This window comes from Anthonomus grandis, chromosome 9 (assembly GCF_022605725.1).
Source record: "Anthonomus grandis grandis chromosome 9, icAntGran1.3, whole genome shotgun sequence".
In the NCBI taxonomy this organism is placed as follows: Eukaryota; Metazoa; Arthropoda; class Insecta; order Coleoptera; family Curculionidae; genus Anthonomus; species Anthonomus grandis.
Window position 1 is genome coordinate 27,779,972 of NC_065554.1, and position 14,611 is coordinate 27,794,582.

At 33.4% G+C, this 14,611-nt stretch overlaps 1 protein-coding gene across 4 annotated transcripts in view; it reads right to left on the reverse strand.

Annotated features, from left to right (window-relative positions):
* The window catches only part of LOC126740442 (zinc finger protein ush), a 318,530-nt gene continuing 303,919 nt past the window's right edge, over positions 1-14,611 (reverse strand). For all 4 annotated transcript variants that reach the window (XM_050446466.1, XM_050446465.1, XM_050446467.1 and 1 more), the window contains 4 exons: positions 14,384-14,564; positions 14,119-14,325; positions 9,795-10,071; positions 1-9,735 (listed from right to left, as the gene is read on the reverse strand). In XM_050446466.1, coding sequence (XP_050302423.1) covers positions 9,449-9,735; positions 9,795-10,071; positions 14,119-14,325; positions 14,384-14,564 — 952 coding nt within the window. In that variant the 3' untranslated portion in view covers positions 1-9,448. The remainder of the gene's footprint in view (positions 9,736-9,794; positions 10,072-14,118; positions 14,326-14,383; positions 14,565-14,611) is intronic.

Consider the following 14,611-nt stretch of genomic DNA (forward strand, 5'->3'; position numbering starts at 1 on the left):
CCATGTTTTAGAAATAAATAACTTATTGTCTCAAGAACGGTAATTACAGCATTTTAAACGCCACAATCAGGAGGTAAAACCACAAACCCCGTAATAACGAGTTACACCGATGCTATCGATATTATTACGTGTCGGGCCTGGGCTTTGCCTATGAAACCAATTATTATTTTACATATCTATGTATATATATATATATCGAGAAAAAATACATAATAATATTATATAACCATTACTATTTATACAAAAAAAAAACTCAATAATAATAATATTGAAACGTTTACGCTATATAATAACTAACAAAAAAAAAAAAGATTCCAACATTTTTAACCGTTATAGTATATAATAATAGGTACATATTTAAAAATCTACAGACCTCCTTATTAGCTAATTTTTAAATTTATTATTATGGAAAATGCTTTGGCATATTTGGTATATTTATACGGAGTGTATTGCGGACACCCTGTATATATTAATATAAATAAAGATCTAACAGTTGATGGGGCACAATAAACAGTCGCACCCACAGTATAAAAGGTGATTTTGATAAGTTTCTTTGTGTCTCAGGTGTAATACAGCCTCAAAATCGCCCTGTATACTAAGGCGTATATATATAAATTACACGTGGAAAGTCGCAACCAGAAGTTTTCTTGGAAAATCGTATACAACGAGATTTATTAGTTTTTTTGAAGTCTACTTAGTCTAAGTAAGTTAGAGGGTTTGAGTCGGGGGTTGTAGAATTCAATTTTATATATAGGGCGTCCCAGCTCTATTTACACACGATTTTTTTCGACCCTGTATATGATATCTCAAAAACAAAGTTTTCACTGTCAAGTAAGTTCATGTATATTAAACCAAATTTTTACTCTTCATTTAATTCTACTTAAAAAAATGTGTATTTTTTTATGTAGTCAAACATTGACGGATTTTCAGATAATTGCTTATGGCTGAGATAATTGATTATAAAACTGGAATAATTTATTAATTATTTGTGCTTTTTAAATCCTCCAAATTTCTTAGCTCTTCACTGTACACTTGTCCCTTTAAATATCCCCACAAGAACAAAAATCTAGCGGGGTTATGTCAGGTGACCGGGCTGGCCACATGACCTCTATTTCCGATCCAAATTTATTATCAGTCAAGGAAATTTGATGCAATAGAGTTGGGACACCCTGTATAGAGGATGCTGTACAAAGTCATTATTATTGGAACGCATCTTTTTTAATATGTTGGGTCAAGGTTTGTCTTTTGCCAAAAACCAAGGGGCCCTTGAATAATTTTTCCTTTATACCCTATAAAAATAAATATTGACCACTGAAGAGTAAATATTTGTCATATTTCTGAAATGCACTGTATACTTTAAAAAATTTAATTTACCACTCACTGGTATTTCAGAAAAAACAGAACCGCTCTTTAGTTCGTCCATTTTTTTCTAAACAGTGGAAGGGCGGTAATATTACTCACACTATACAGTAATACGAAGGTTTTGCATAAATTAAGGTCTACGAGCACGTTCTTACTTGCTCCACCACTCTCTGTAACACTCAGTCTTGAGTTAGGAACTGTTAACGAGGGTTTTTGTGGTTTAAGGAGTCTAAATATCAATGAAATCCGTTGACTGACCTGTATGGACATAAAAATGCTTGTAAATGCAGTAGAAGTTCGTAGAGGCCGTCATAAAGTCTCTAAGACGTCCACGGACAAGACATTGACGGATATTTTAAAGTATCACAAGGTAGGTACCGCTAGTACTCATTGATGAACGCTAAAAGTGCTCGCAAGTTTCTAGACCCTTACCGGAAAGGGTTTCCGATTGAACTGTTGGTCACAACTGGGCTCGAGACTTAACAAGGTTACCTTCAACAGTGTACGTCCAATTACTCCTAATCTTTAATTAGATATTAATAAACCTTTTCACTAACTGAAGCCATTAGTTTCATTGACCATCTCCGAGTCAATCCTGATTTGGCCTCCAGTGACTAATATTTGTTTCCTATCGAATACCAGCACTTAATGCTGAACTAAGAGCTGAAGGAAGCTGTCCATTACTACCCGCATGGATCGGCGGAAGAATGATATACAACGTGGATATTAACGTTTAATGTATGCAAAAGCACTGGAGACTGTCATGAGTTAGTTATTCCGTTACCAAGTCATGTGAATGCACCTTTAGTACCGATTATTATGTAATAATTAGTGTCAATTGGTTGCAGTTGAGGTTCAATTCACATGATAATAAAATTAAGGCAATCCAAAGTATGGAAATTCCTAAGTGCAAAAAAGATTTGCTCATTTTTCTGAGTATTATAACATATGTTTCTTCCAAATCTTTCTGATTTAACTAATAATTTGAGACCCTTTTTAAAGAAAGCTATTGAATTTATGTGGGAAATAGACACGCAAAAGATTTTGAAAAAAATTTACGTATGCTGACAAAAACCTCAGTTTTACCCTATTTCGATATTAAAAAACTTCTTGTATTAACGCAGTGTCCTACGTGAGCGATCAGTTGCGATGCTGCTTGCGATGCGTCAAAATCAAACGGCTGTCGATCATACGATACAAAGCGATGCGACATAATCAGTTGGGTTGATAACTTCGCGCGATTCGCACGTGATTGTCGTAACTAATTCAAAGCATGGATCTAGAAATTTAAATGAATTTAATACAGGAACGTCCTGTTTTGTGGGACAAGAGAAATAAGAATTACCACGACAGACTATTAACGCACAGAGAATGGGAAAAGGTCGGTGAAGTCATGGGAACGACATGTAAGTACAAAAATACCAACAATAAAATCAAATTTATTCATTCCTATTTATAGGGTGTTGTTCAAAAAATTGTTTGAATTTCTCTCTTACTGTAATAGCTGCCCGGGATGAAGCATTAAACTTTTTTCCTAAATTGTGGTGCGGTGTTTTTGGCAAATACCGGTAGGTCTCACGAAAAGATGTGGTTTCGGCTTCAGTGATGGATTCCAAATCGCGAATTATATTGTGAAGCAAAGTGATTGCTTTCAGTATATGCTCAGCATTTTCTACATTGGTTTCGATAGCTTTCTGTAAAATTCTAAATTTGGATACTATTGAGCCGAAAGAGCATTCCACCACCATTCTTGCCCGAGATAGGCGACAGTTATAGTTGTCTTTAGGGTCACCTTTAATTGTCTTCTTTTCTGGAAAAGGTCTCATTAGATATTCTTTCAGAGGGAATGCAGCATCTCCCACTAAAACGTATGATGCTTCTATATTAGACCCTGGCAAATTTTCTTCTTTGGGTACTTGCAGTCTTCCCAGTTTAAGAGCCTGTTTAAGGGGACAATTGTCAAACACTCCTGCGTCGTTATCTTATCATAGGAGCTTACATCAACCATTACAAACTTATAATTTGCATTAGTTACAGCCAGTAATCCGATTAAAAAGTAACCCTTGTAGTTATAATACATAGAACCAGAGTTTCTCGGTTTTTTTATGCGGATGTGTTTCCCGTCGATGCTTCTAATGCAGTGAGGATATTGCCATCTGTCCCAAAAGCTTTGCGCTATTAATTTAAAGTCTTTTACAGTGGGTTTAGCCATGTGAGCTGGTAATAATGTTTTCCATATGGCTATACAAACTTCTATGACAATCTTGGAAACAGATGATTTCGAAATTCTGAATGAGAAAGCGATTTGGCGAAATTATACCCCAGTAGCCAAGTATCTGAAATCAAAACGTTATTTATTTATACAAGCTCTAAAAATTATTTGATGTAACAGAGTAAAACATTCAGAACAACCCGAGGAATAGCCATTGAAAAAAAAAATATTTCCATTACAGTACAACTGGAGTATGGAATAAAAGCAGGTTTAATTCACAAATTCTTTGTTTCAGATGATACCGTCAAGAAAAAATGGAAACATCTGCGAGATACTTATTGTAGGGAATTGAAAAAAATTCCAAAACCCCCTTTTCAGGAGTTGATGCTGATAGCGAACCAAAATATAAAGGCGCATGGCCTTATTTTGAATGCATGTCATTTTTAAGAATAGTAATAAAGCCTCGAAAAATTACTGGTAATATCGGACAATCAGAAAATTTACAAGAATTCTCTAACGAAGAAAGCAATAGTACAATTCTATCGGAATCGGCAACTAAGGATGACGAATCACAAAACACAGGTGAGCATAATATAATTGTTGAAGAAATTAGTGAGCTTGAGTCGTGGATGTCTATGGCAGAGGACAGCAGTTTTACAGCAGAAACAGCATGCACGGAAAGCAATGATCACATCACTCTGCAACCAGGGACTACGATTTCCACATCTGGGCTAGACACACAAGACTGCATTATTCTCAAACAGATGCCCTCTAGTTCCATTCTTCAGCCGTCACGTTCCATGCCTCCAAAGCGCGTAGCTCCAGTAACACAAAATCGCTCTTGTAAGAAAAGAAAAGTTTGAAATTGAAAGGGAGAAAATAACTTTTTGCGTAAGGAACAAATCAACGAGGACGATGATGACATATGCTGGTTCTAGTCATTATTACCGTTTATGAAACAACTCCCAGCATTAAATAAACTGCAGTTTAGGACAAATATGCAACAAATATTAATAAAAGAACTGGAAAAAAATGATTTAGCTTTGCCCTCCTCTAAGGTTACTCCTACAAACATGTTAGAGTAGATCATAAGTAATAACCACTGTATTGAGATATTAACTATATTATTCAGAATTTCATTAGATTTTTTTGTGAACTTTTTTTTTTACTTACCTCACGGTCACCATAAATCTTTCTTCGACAATAGTATTGCAGGTTTTATAGCCTTTAAAATGTAATCAAATGGTAACATTCGTGCATACTCCTTAAATTTGGTGGGTTGACTTTTCAACTGTTCATACAGATGATGGAATTCACCATGTAAATGCCTTTCCAAGTATATAATATTGGTTTTACTTCTTTTGCGTTGAAATTTTTTCACGAATTTCTATTTAAAGTAAGAGTTTTCGAGCAAAAAAGAAATGCGTTTGTTCATAGTGAAACCACCGTGAAACGCTGCGGCATGACTGATGTGAGCGACGCGATTCCCACATAGGACAGCGGCATCGAATCGCATCGCTTCGCCCCTCATCGCATTATAGACGCATCGCATCGCGTCGTTAGCTTCGTCGCAACTGATCGCTCACGTAGGACACTGCGTAAAGTGTTGATAGTAGTAGCTTAGGTCTACTAACATTTAGCAGTGGCTTATGCCTGAAAAGCTTTGTTAGAAAACCAAAAATTATGACCACAATTTGAAAAGGATCTTTTGGTCATTGGTTTTAGGTGTGAATATAGCATGTCAGTAATTATTAAAAATGTTCATTGTTTAAGATTGTAAGCCTATTAGCTAACTATTTAACTAGAAGTTAAATACAAGCTCAGAAAAGATTTGTTGGTAGCAGATGCTCTCTCTAGGAATTTTCTTAATGATAAATCTGAGGACAACTCTTTAAATGAGGAAGTTAAAGCTCATTTTTAAAAATCTGTCCTTCAGTGACCATAAGATTCAGCTATTTCAGAATGAGACTGATCTTCAAAAAATAATTAATTATGTGCAACAGGCCTGGTCAGCAGATAAGAATAAACTACTTGTTCATTAACAATTTTTTCCCCATTAAAGATGAATTACTTTTTAAGGATTCTTGTGTTCTGATACCAAAATCTCTTGGAAAATCAATTATTAATTAATCTCAACCATATGGGTATTATGTATAAGCAAGGAAATAGAAGACCTTCTTAGGAATTGTCAAACATGTTTAACATTTCAAAGAACAAATAGGTCTGAACCTTTAATATTAAGAGAAGTCCCAGATGGTCCTTGGAAAGTAGTAGGTACAGAAATTTTATATTTTAGAGGTAAGCCTTACTTATTAGTTACTATTTTAATAAATTTATTGAGACTCACTTATTCAACAGGATACATCTCATATCATGGTAGCTTTCAAGTTACATTTTGATGAATTTAATAAAAAAATGTAAATTTATCGCCAATTCAACGGTATGTCAGACAGATATGAACAAACTTTTAAAAGCCTCTTAAAAAATGTAAGTTTATTGGTAGAGACTCTTATGAGGCTTTGATAGAGTGTGTGAAAATTATCATGATATTAAGCGTAATAACTTTCTAAAAAAATAGAAAAAGGGCGAGATAGTTTATGTAAAAGATAAAAAGCCTAATATGACCTAGATAAAATTGAAAATACAGGTGAAATACCTAATGTCCTATTTTATTAAGCCTCCCACAAGTAATGTTGTAACGTATATGTATAACGCATCTACAAATACAAAATTTCAAGTTAATAATGATCAGCCTGATGTAGTAAATGTAAATTGTCGGTCCTATTATCGAGACAATATTAATTTCGAAACTGACAACTTATTAAATCGTTCTACTTTATCTAATAGACAAAGTATTAATAAAAGGTCACCTGAAAATAAAAATCTTATAACAAATCCTATTTGACTCTTTTGTTAAAAAGGCAGATGTCATGTCGTCGGCTTAAGATGCAAATGGTTCATAAAAATTAACCGCGTCGACTTAAATACGCCTAACAACTGAAATGTCAAAAATGCCGCGACAAAATACCAGTCGAAACTCGCCTATCTCTATTTGATCTATCGATCAAAATTAGGATTTATCTACACTCTTAACTGATAGTACTAATCTAGCAAGCTCCTCAGCATCTAATAACCACTTATTAGCTGACGACAATTTAATTACTGATGATGATTTACTGAATTTTATCTCCTCAAATTTTCCTGAAGATGAAATCAACATTGAACCAGAAGATCGTCAGAATGTCGTTCCAGAATGGTGAAGAAGTCCCAACCTCCATTTTGGAAGAAGAAGTTATTGAAGTTTCTTCTAGTCGTTCAGATAAATCTTATGAACCCAGTGAAAATGAAGTACTAGAAGAGCTACAAAATAACACTCCAATCGAAACCCCTTCACGGACACGCAGAAAGAGACGTCATGTAGATCAAAAGGAATGGAAGAAAAATAAAAATAAGATTTTAAGACAAGAAGGAAAGGAATATTTTGGAAAACAAAAGCAAGAAGAAAAATGGAATTATGATATTAAAAAAAAAGCAAAAGCTATAGGACCGAGATGCAAATGCAGTAACGGTAAGTCACAAAAACCAGTAATGAAGTGCAATGAGATAACAGAAGATCAAAGAACAGAAATGTTTACAAGATTTTGGATTTTTTTGTGGAACGAAAAACAATTGTTTCTAAGGACGCTGGTTGAAAAGAAAAGTACTTCAAGAGCTAGGGACCGAAAAAAAGAGAACGAGTCAAGAAGGGAATTTTCCTATATATATTTTCTTCATACAACATCCAAGATAAGAGTGTCTTTCAATTGCACCAAGAACATTGCATTGGTTGATTGAAAAAAATAAATCACACCACACTGCAAATGATTTGGTGGATGATGACCATAATGATACGCGTGATAATAATTCCTCCCAAATAGTGAATCGAAAAGCAAGAATCGACACACAAAAAGAAAATTTGTGCAATTTCTTTAAAGTTCTTCCAAAACAAAACAGTTTGACAATTTAAATTTAGCACTTTTTTCGCCTAAAAAGGATGAATGTGATACGTGTGTGGGTTACAAGACTGGTAATATCGACGAAGCTACCTATCAAGAACATCAGAAGAAAAATGAGGAGGCACGAAAGGAAAAAGAAGATGTAAAAATTTTTTCAATGGATTTGCAATCAGTTCTACTGAGTCCAAAATCTAATGTCAGCGCTCTATATTATAAAACAAAATTAATAGTCCATAATTTTACAATTATGGACATTAAATCCTTGGATGCATATTGTTTCCGGACAAACTGCCAACACATTTGCTACCATCATTTACAAGTTTTTAGAGACTAATATTATACCCCAAAAAAACTCTACTAGTAAAGTCATTTTGTACAGTGATGGTTGCACTGGACAAAACAGAAATGCAATTCTTGCCAATGCACTTTTCAACTTTGCACAAAAGCATGGGATTACAATTGAGCAAAAATTTTTAGAAAAAGGGCATACGCAAATGAAGTGCGATTCAATGCACTCCACAATCGAGCGGAAACTAAAAAACCGAGTCATAAACGTCCCAGCAGACTATGTCAATATTTGTTAAACTGCTCGTATAAATCCGAAACCCTACGTGGTGGAGTACTTGGATCATACATATTTCAAAAAGTTTCAAGATGTTCAATGCATTAGTTCCATCCGTCCTGGTAGATCGTCAGGTGATCCTACTGTAACAAACATTAGAGCACTTCAGTATAATGAACACTGAATTCTTTTTAAAATCAGGCATACAGAAGAATGGATGCCTTTGCCTTATAGAATGACGAAAGAAGATAAAAAAATCTGGAATTTAGAAGAGTTGCCGTTAATGTATCCGACTCCAATACCAATTAAATCTGAAAATTTCAACACTTAATGGACCTTAAATCTTCAATTCCTAAGGACTTTCATTTTTTTATGATAACTTACCACATTTGTAAAATGCCTCTTGCTTTTTGTCTTTTGCTTGCGTCTTTAAAGTTTTTTTATAATTAAGTTGCAATGAATCAGATCATTGCCTATCTCCTGTTGCGAATGGAACGCATATAACCTAACTCCCAATATTTCAAGAATAAAGCCTATTTTTGACAAGAGCAATAATTTTCTATGTTCAAGCATTAAACAAAATAAAATATTTTGGAAACTTATCTTGTTTTATTATATTTTCTCATTCTGACAAGTTTTTTGCATCTCCTGAATAATTTAAAATTTTGGAGTTAATTAAGCCGACGATGTGTTAGTTATTCCGTTACCAAGTCATGTGAATTCACCTTTAGTAAAGTACGCTCGATATTCGGTTATACGTAATGAGTGGTGAATATTATAGGAGGTGGCGTTGAATTGACATGTCTTATGATTATTACAAATTATGTAAAAAGTTTTCAGTTATTAAAGTGCCTTAGTTAATTACTAGTGTTTTATTTACTTAAAGACTTTAGCGACTTTAATTTATAGAAACCCTCGTACGATAGTGTGAGCAATGGTAAATCAAAGCACCATCTATCATTCACGATCTGAATCAAGGGAGGAAACTAGTGGAGTTGCCTGAAATAAACTGAACTTGAAAAATAAATTCAAAATCCAAATATAAGACTCTTTCTTGACACTTCACTAGCTCTAAAGTCCTAAAAAAATTTCGACAGATGATAGCTGTTGTAGGTGTACTTTACAGATGACTAGAACCATAGAAACTTCTGCCGAACTATGGATGGACAAATTTAAAGTAGAATCATTGTTGGTTCCTAACCTAATGATGCAAATGAATTTTTCGGACTGTGCCCGTATATCAGTCGTCCTAAAGTATACGTTTCTTTTTCCCGTTAATGACTAAGTGAGACAAAAAACTACACCGACAATCGGTTTTTATAAAACCGACGCCTCGGCAGGCCTGGGCGCGGTGTTATTGTTATTATTACTACTGGAAATCTCCCCCGCGTGACTCGAACAATAAAACTTCTTATGGGCGATAAACGAATTCGGGTAAGTGAAGTAAATATTACATGATTTGCAGTAATGCGCCCCCGGTTTCGTTGGCACTTCCTGGACAATTTCGTCGCTCCCTTTCGGACTGGATAAATCCGGTTCTTCTTTGATCGTGACTCCATCTACCGGCGCGATAATTATTTCCGGTTCCATGGCTTCTTTTTTTACTAAAAAACAAAAAAAAACTTGCTCAAATAGACATACTTCGAGAGCTTGAAACACTCACCAATAATCTCCTCGTCCTCCTCCTTAATAATACTACCTCTGGGAGGCTCGCCGTTTGCCTCCTCACTACACTCGTGGACCAACTTGACGTGTCTCACCACGTTGGCTTTGTACGGGGAACTGTAAGGGCAGTGAGGGCACAAGTGGGGATCCGGTCGCGTGTCCAGGTTTGGTGAGGAGGACACCTCGTCCGCCACGACGACGGGAGGCGCGGATATTTCCATACCGGCAGCCACTACTGTGTCGTCGTCCAGGATGTAGGAAATATAGTTTTCTTCCTGGAATTTGGAATAGGTGAGCTGTTTGAGAGATTTTAACGATGTTAGTATGAATCGGTGATTGGCCAAAAAACTAGTGACGTCAGCGGTTTCGAACCAGGCATAACTTCCTGTCATGAGTTAAGTTATTCCATTACAAAGTCATGTGAATCCACCTTTAATAGTAGACGCTTTATACTCGATTATATGTAATGACAAGTTTCAATTATTATAAAGGTTAGGTGCAATTTACATGTGTTATGATTATTACAAATTATATGAAAATGAGAAGTTTTCAGTTATAAAAGTGTCTTAGTTAATTATTAATGTTTTGTTTACTGAAAGACTACGACATGACAGTTCAGAATACAAAACTCTTTAAAAAAATTTGTAGACTTCACTGGTCATCAGCTGCCATGTGTTTTGACAGATGACATTCTTGTCTGCCATCTTTGACGTTGACACAGTTCGGTTAAGTCATGTGAATCCACCTTTAATAGCATACGCTTTATACTCGATTATAGTAATGACAAATGTCAATTATTATAAAGGTTAGGTGCAATTTACATGTTGTATGATTATTACAAATTATATGAAAATGAAACGTTTTCAGTTATGAAAGTGTCTTAGTTATATACTAATGTTTTATTTACTGAAAGATTACGACATGACAGTTCAAAATACAAAAGTCATAAACTCCTTCACTAGTCATCAGCTGCCATGTTTTTGACAGATGACATGCTTGTCTGTCATATTTGACGTTGACACAGTTCAGTTAAGAATATACCAAGTTTATACGGGATATTAAACCACTTTAATGGCTAAACCGGTTTAGAGATAATTAAGTTTGCCTAATGTTTACATAAAAGGATTAAGAAAAGTATTTTAAAAATTAAAAACAAAAAAATTGATTGAGCTGACTAGTTAGTTAATAAGTTATCATATAGTTTAACAAAATAATTGGGAAAAAATGAACATCTAACCTTAAAAAATCTGGTTGTTTACTTTTTTCAAAGAGTTTGCATATTTGTGTTGGTAGCACTGGTAGTTAAGTCGGTTGAGTGGTGACAGGTGTTTACACGTCTACACGGTACTTTAATGCGGTTTAAATACGGATTATTCACTAATTTAAATCAGTTTACTTATAAATTATCTTAAACCGATTTCCACTCAAACACTTTAAGGTGCTCGTATAAACTTGGTAATAGTAAGTCTTTTTTTAAAAGCATATTAAAGTACTTTAAAGAAGACTAAGTACCAAAGAAATAGTGTAGATTTTCTTATTTATTTCTCTCTTTCTTTTGTTCTTGTGAATAATATCCAAAACCGTTGCTAAATGAGTTTTTAGAAGACACTTTCATATGAAAATTGGATTTTTGTAAAGCCTTTGACCATATCAAGCATCCATTGATAAACTACCCAATAACTCCAAAACGGTTGTATTTACAAGAAAAGTTGTAGGGACCTTTTTGGTAAAGAAAATTAACAGCTTTTATATGACACTAAAATCAATAAAATCGGTTCATGACTTTTAAAAATATTTAGATTTTTGTAAAGCCTTTGATAGTATCAAGATTTTTTTTAATCCATTGATAAACTACTCAATAACTCTAAAACGGTTGTATCTACAAGAAAAGGTGTAGGAACCTTTTTGGTAAAGAAACTTATCAGCTTTTATATAAAACTAAAATCAATAAAATCGGTTCATGACTTTTAAAGATATTTAGATTTTTGTAAAGCCTTTGATAGTATCAAGACTTTTTTTAATCCATTGATAAACTACTCAATAACTCTAAAACGGTTGTATCTACAAGAAAAGGTGTAGGAACCTTTTTGGTAAAGAAACTTATCAGCTTTTATATAAAACTAAAATCAATAAAATCGGTTCATGACTTTTAAAGATATTTAGATTTTTGTAAAGCCTTTGACAGCATCAAGACTTTTTTTAAATCCATTGATAAACTACTCAATAACTCTAAAACGGTTGTATCTACAAGAAAAGATGTAGGAACCTTTTTGGTAAAGAAACTTATCAGCTTTTATATGACACTAAAATCAATAAAATCGGTTCATGACTTTTAAAAATATTTAGATTTTTGTAAAGCCTTTGATAGTATCAAGACTTTTTTTAATCCATTGATAAACTACTCAATAACTCTAAAACGGTTGTATTTACAAGAAAAGTTGTAGGGACCTCTTTGGTAAAGAAACTTATCAGCTTTTATATGACACTAAAATCAATAAAATCGGTTCATGACTTTTAAAGATATTTAGATTTTTGTAAAGCCTTTGATAGTATCAAGACTTTTTTAATCCATTGATAAACTACTCAATAACTCTAAAACGGTTGTATGTACAAGAAAAGGTGTAGGAACCTTTTTGGTCAAGAAACTTATCAGCTTTTATATGACACTAAAATCAATAAAATCGGTTCATGACTTTTAAAAATATTTAGTTTTTTGTAAAGCCTTTGATAGTATCAAGACTTTTTTTAATCCATTGATAAACTACTCAATAACTCTAAAACGGTTGTATCTACAAGAAAAGGTGTAGGAACCTTTTTGGTAAAGAAACTAATCAGCTTTTATATGACACTAAAATCAATAAAATCGGTTCATGATTTTTCAAAATATTTAGATTTTTGTAAAGCCTTTGATAGCATCAAGACTTTTTTTAATCCATTGATAAACTACTCAATAACTCTAAAACGGTTGTATCTACAAGAAAAGTTGTAGAAACCTTTTTGGTAAAGAAACTTATCAGCATTTATATGACACTAAAATCAATAAAATCGGTTTATGACTTTTAAAAATATTTAGATTTTTGTAAAGCCTTTGATAGTATCAAGATTTTTTTAATTCATTTATAAACTACTCAATAACTCTAAAACGGTTGTATCTACAAGAAAAGGTGTAGGAACCTTTTTGGTAAAGAAACTTATCAGCTTTTATATAAAACTAAAATCAATAAAATCGGTTCATGACTTTTAAAAATATTTAGATTTTTGTAAAGCCTTTGATAGTATCAAGACTTTTTTTAATCCATTGATAAACTACTCAATAACTCTAAAACGGTTGTATCTACAAGAAAAGGTGTAGGAACCTTTTTGGTAAAGAAACTTATCAGCTTTTATATGACACTAAAATCAATAAAATCGGTTCATGATTTTTCATAATATTTAGATTTTTGTAAAGCCTTTGATAGTATCAAGATTTTTTAAATTCATTGACAAATTACTCAATAACTCCCAAACGGTTGTATTTACCAGAAAACTTATAAGGATCTTTTCAATCAATTAAATCCTTTAACTAATTCTCAAAATATTTAGATGTTTGTAAAGCCTTTGATAGCATCAAGACTTTTTTTAATCCATTGATAAACTACTCAATAACTCTAAAACGGTTGTATTTACAAGAAAAGTTGTAGGGATCTTTTTGGTAAAGAAACTTATCAGCTTTTATATAAAACTAAAATCAATAAAATCGGTTCATGACTTTTAAAAATATTTAGATTTTTGTAAAGCCTTTGATAGTATCAAGACTTTTTTTAATCCATTGATAAACTACTCAATAACTCTAAAACGGTTGTATCTACAAGAAAAGGTGTAGGAACCTTTTTGGTAAAGAAACTTATCAGCTTTTATATGACACTAAAATCAATAAAATCGGTTCATGACTTTTAAAGATATTTAGATTTTTGTAAAGCCTTTGACAGCATCAAGACTTTTTTTAATCCATTGATAAACTACTCAATAACTCTAAAACGGTTGTATTTACAAGAAAAGTTGTAGGGACCTTTTTGATCAAGAAACTAATCAGCTTTTATATGACACTAATTTCAATAAAATCATTACATGATTTTTCAAAATATTTAGATTTTTGTAAAGCCTTTGATAGTATCAAGATTTTTAAATTCATTGACAAATTACTCAATAACTCCCAAACGGTTGTATTTACAAGAAAACAATATAAGGATCTTTTCAATCAATTAAATCCTTTAACTAATTCTCAAAATATTTAGATGTTTGTAAAGCCTTTGACAATATCAAGATTCTCATTTAAAATTTACCTGCAGGTCAGGCGATCTCTTATGAAAATGCATCCTAATATGAGTCTTCATTCCTCTGAGCGTATTTCCTTTATATCTACATATATTACACAAATAAGCCTTTACACCCGTGTGGGACTCCATATGACGCTGCGCAGCGCTAGCGGTGGCACTTATGACGTCACAGCACGGACATTTCCAACCCGCTACAGCTGTATGCGTCACACACTTAAAAAAAAAACAACGTTTTCGTTCGTGTCGAAACTTGAAAATCACGAGGTCTTACCTGGTGTCCGGGCTCAAATAAACCACGACATTTGGCACACCTTTTAGGCTCGGTATCGCCCCTTTTCAGACAGTAGTACTGCTGGTGTGCATTCAAATTATCGGGCGAAGTGAATTTGATTCCGCATGCCAGACATATTAGCTGCTGGTACTGGGTGGCTGGACTGGTAGTACCTCCACTTCTAAAAATGATGCATAAGAAGCTTCACTGTTCCAAGAAATTCGGAAA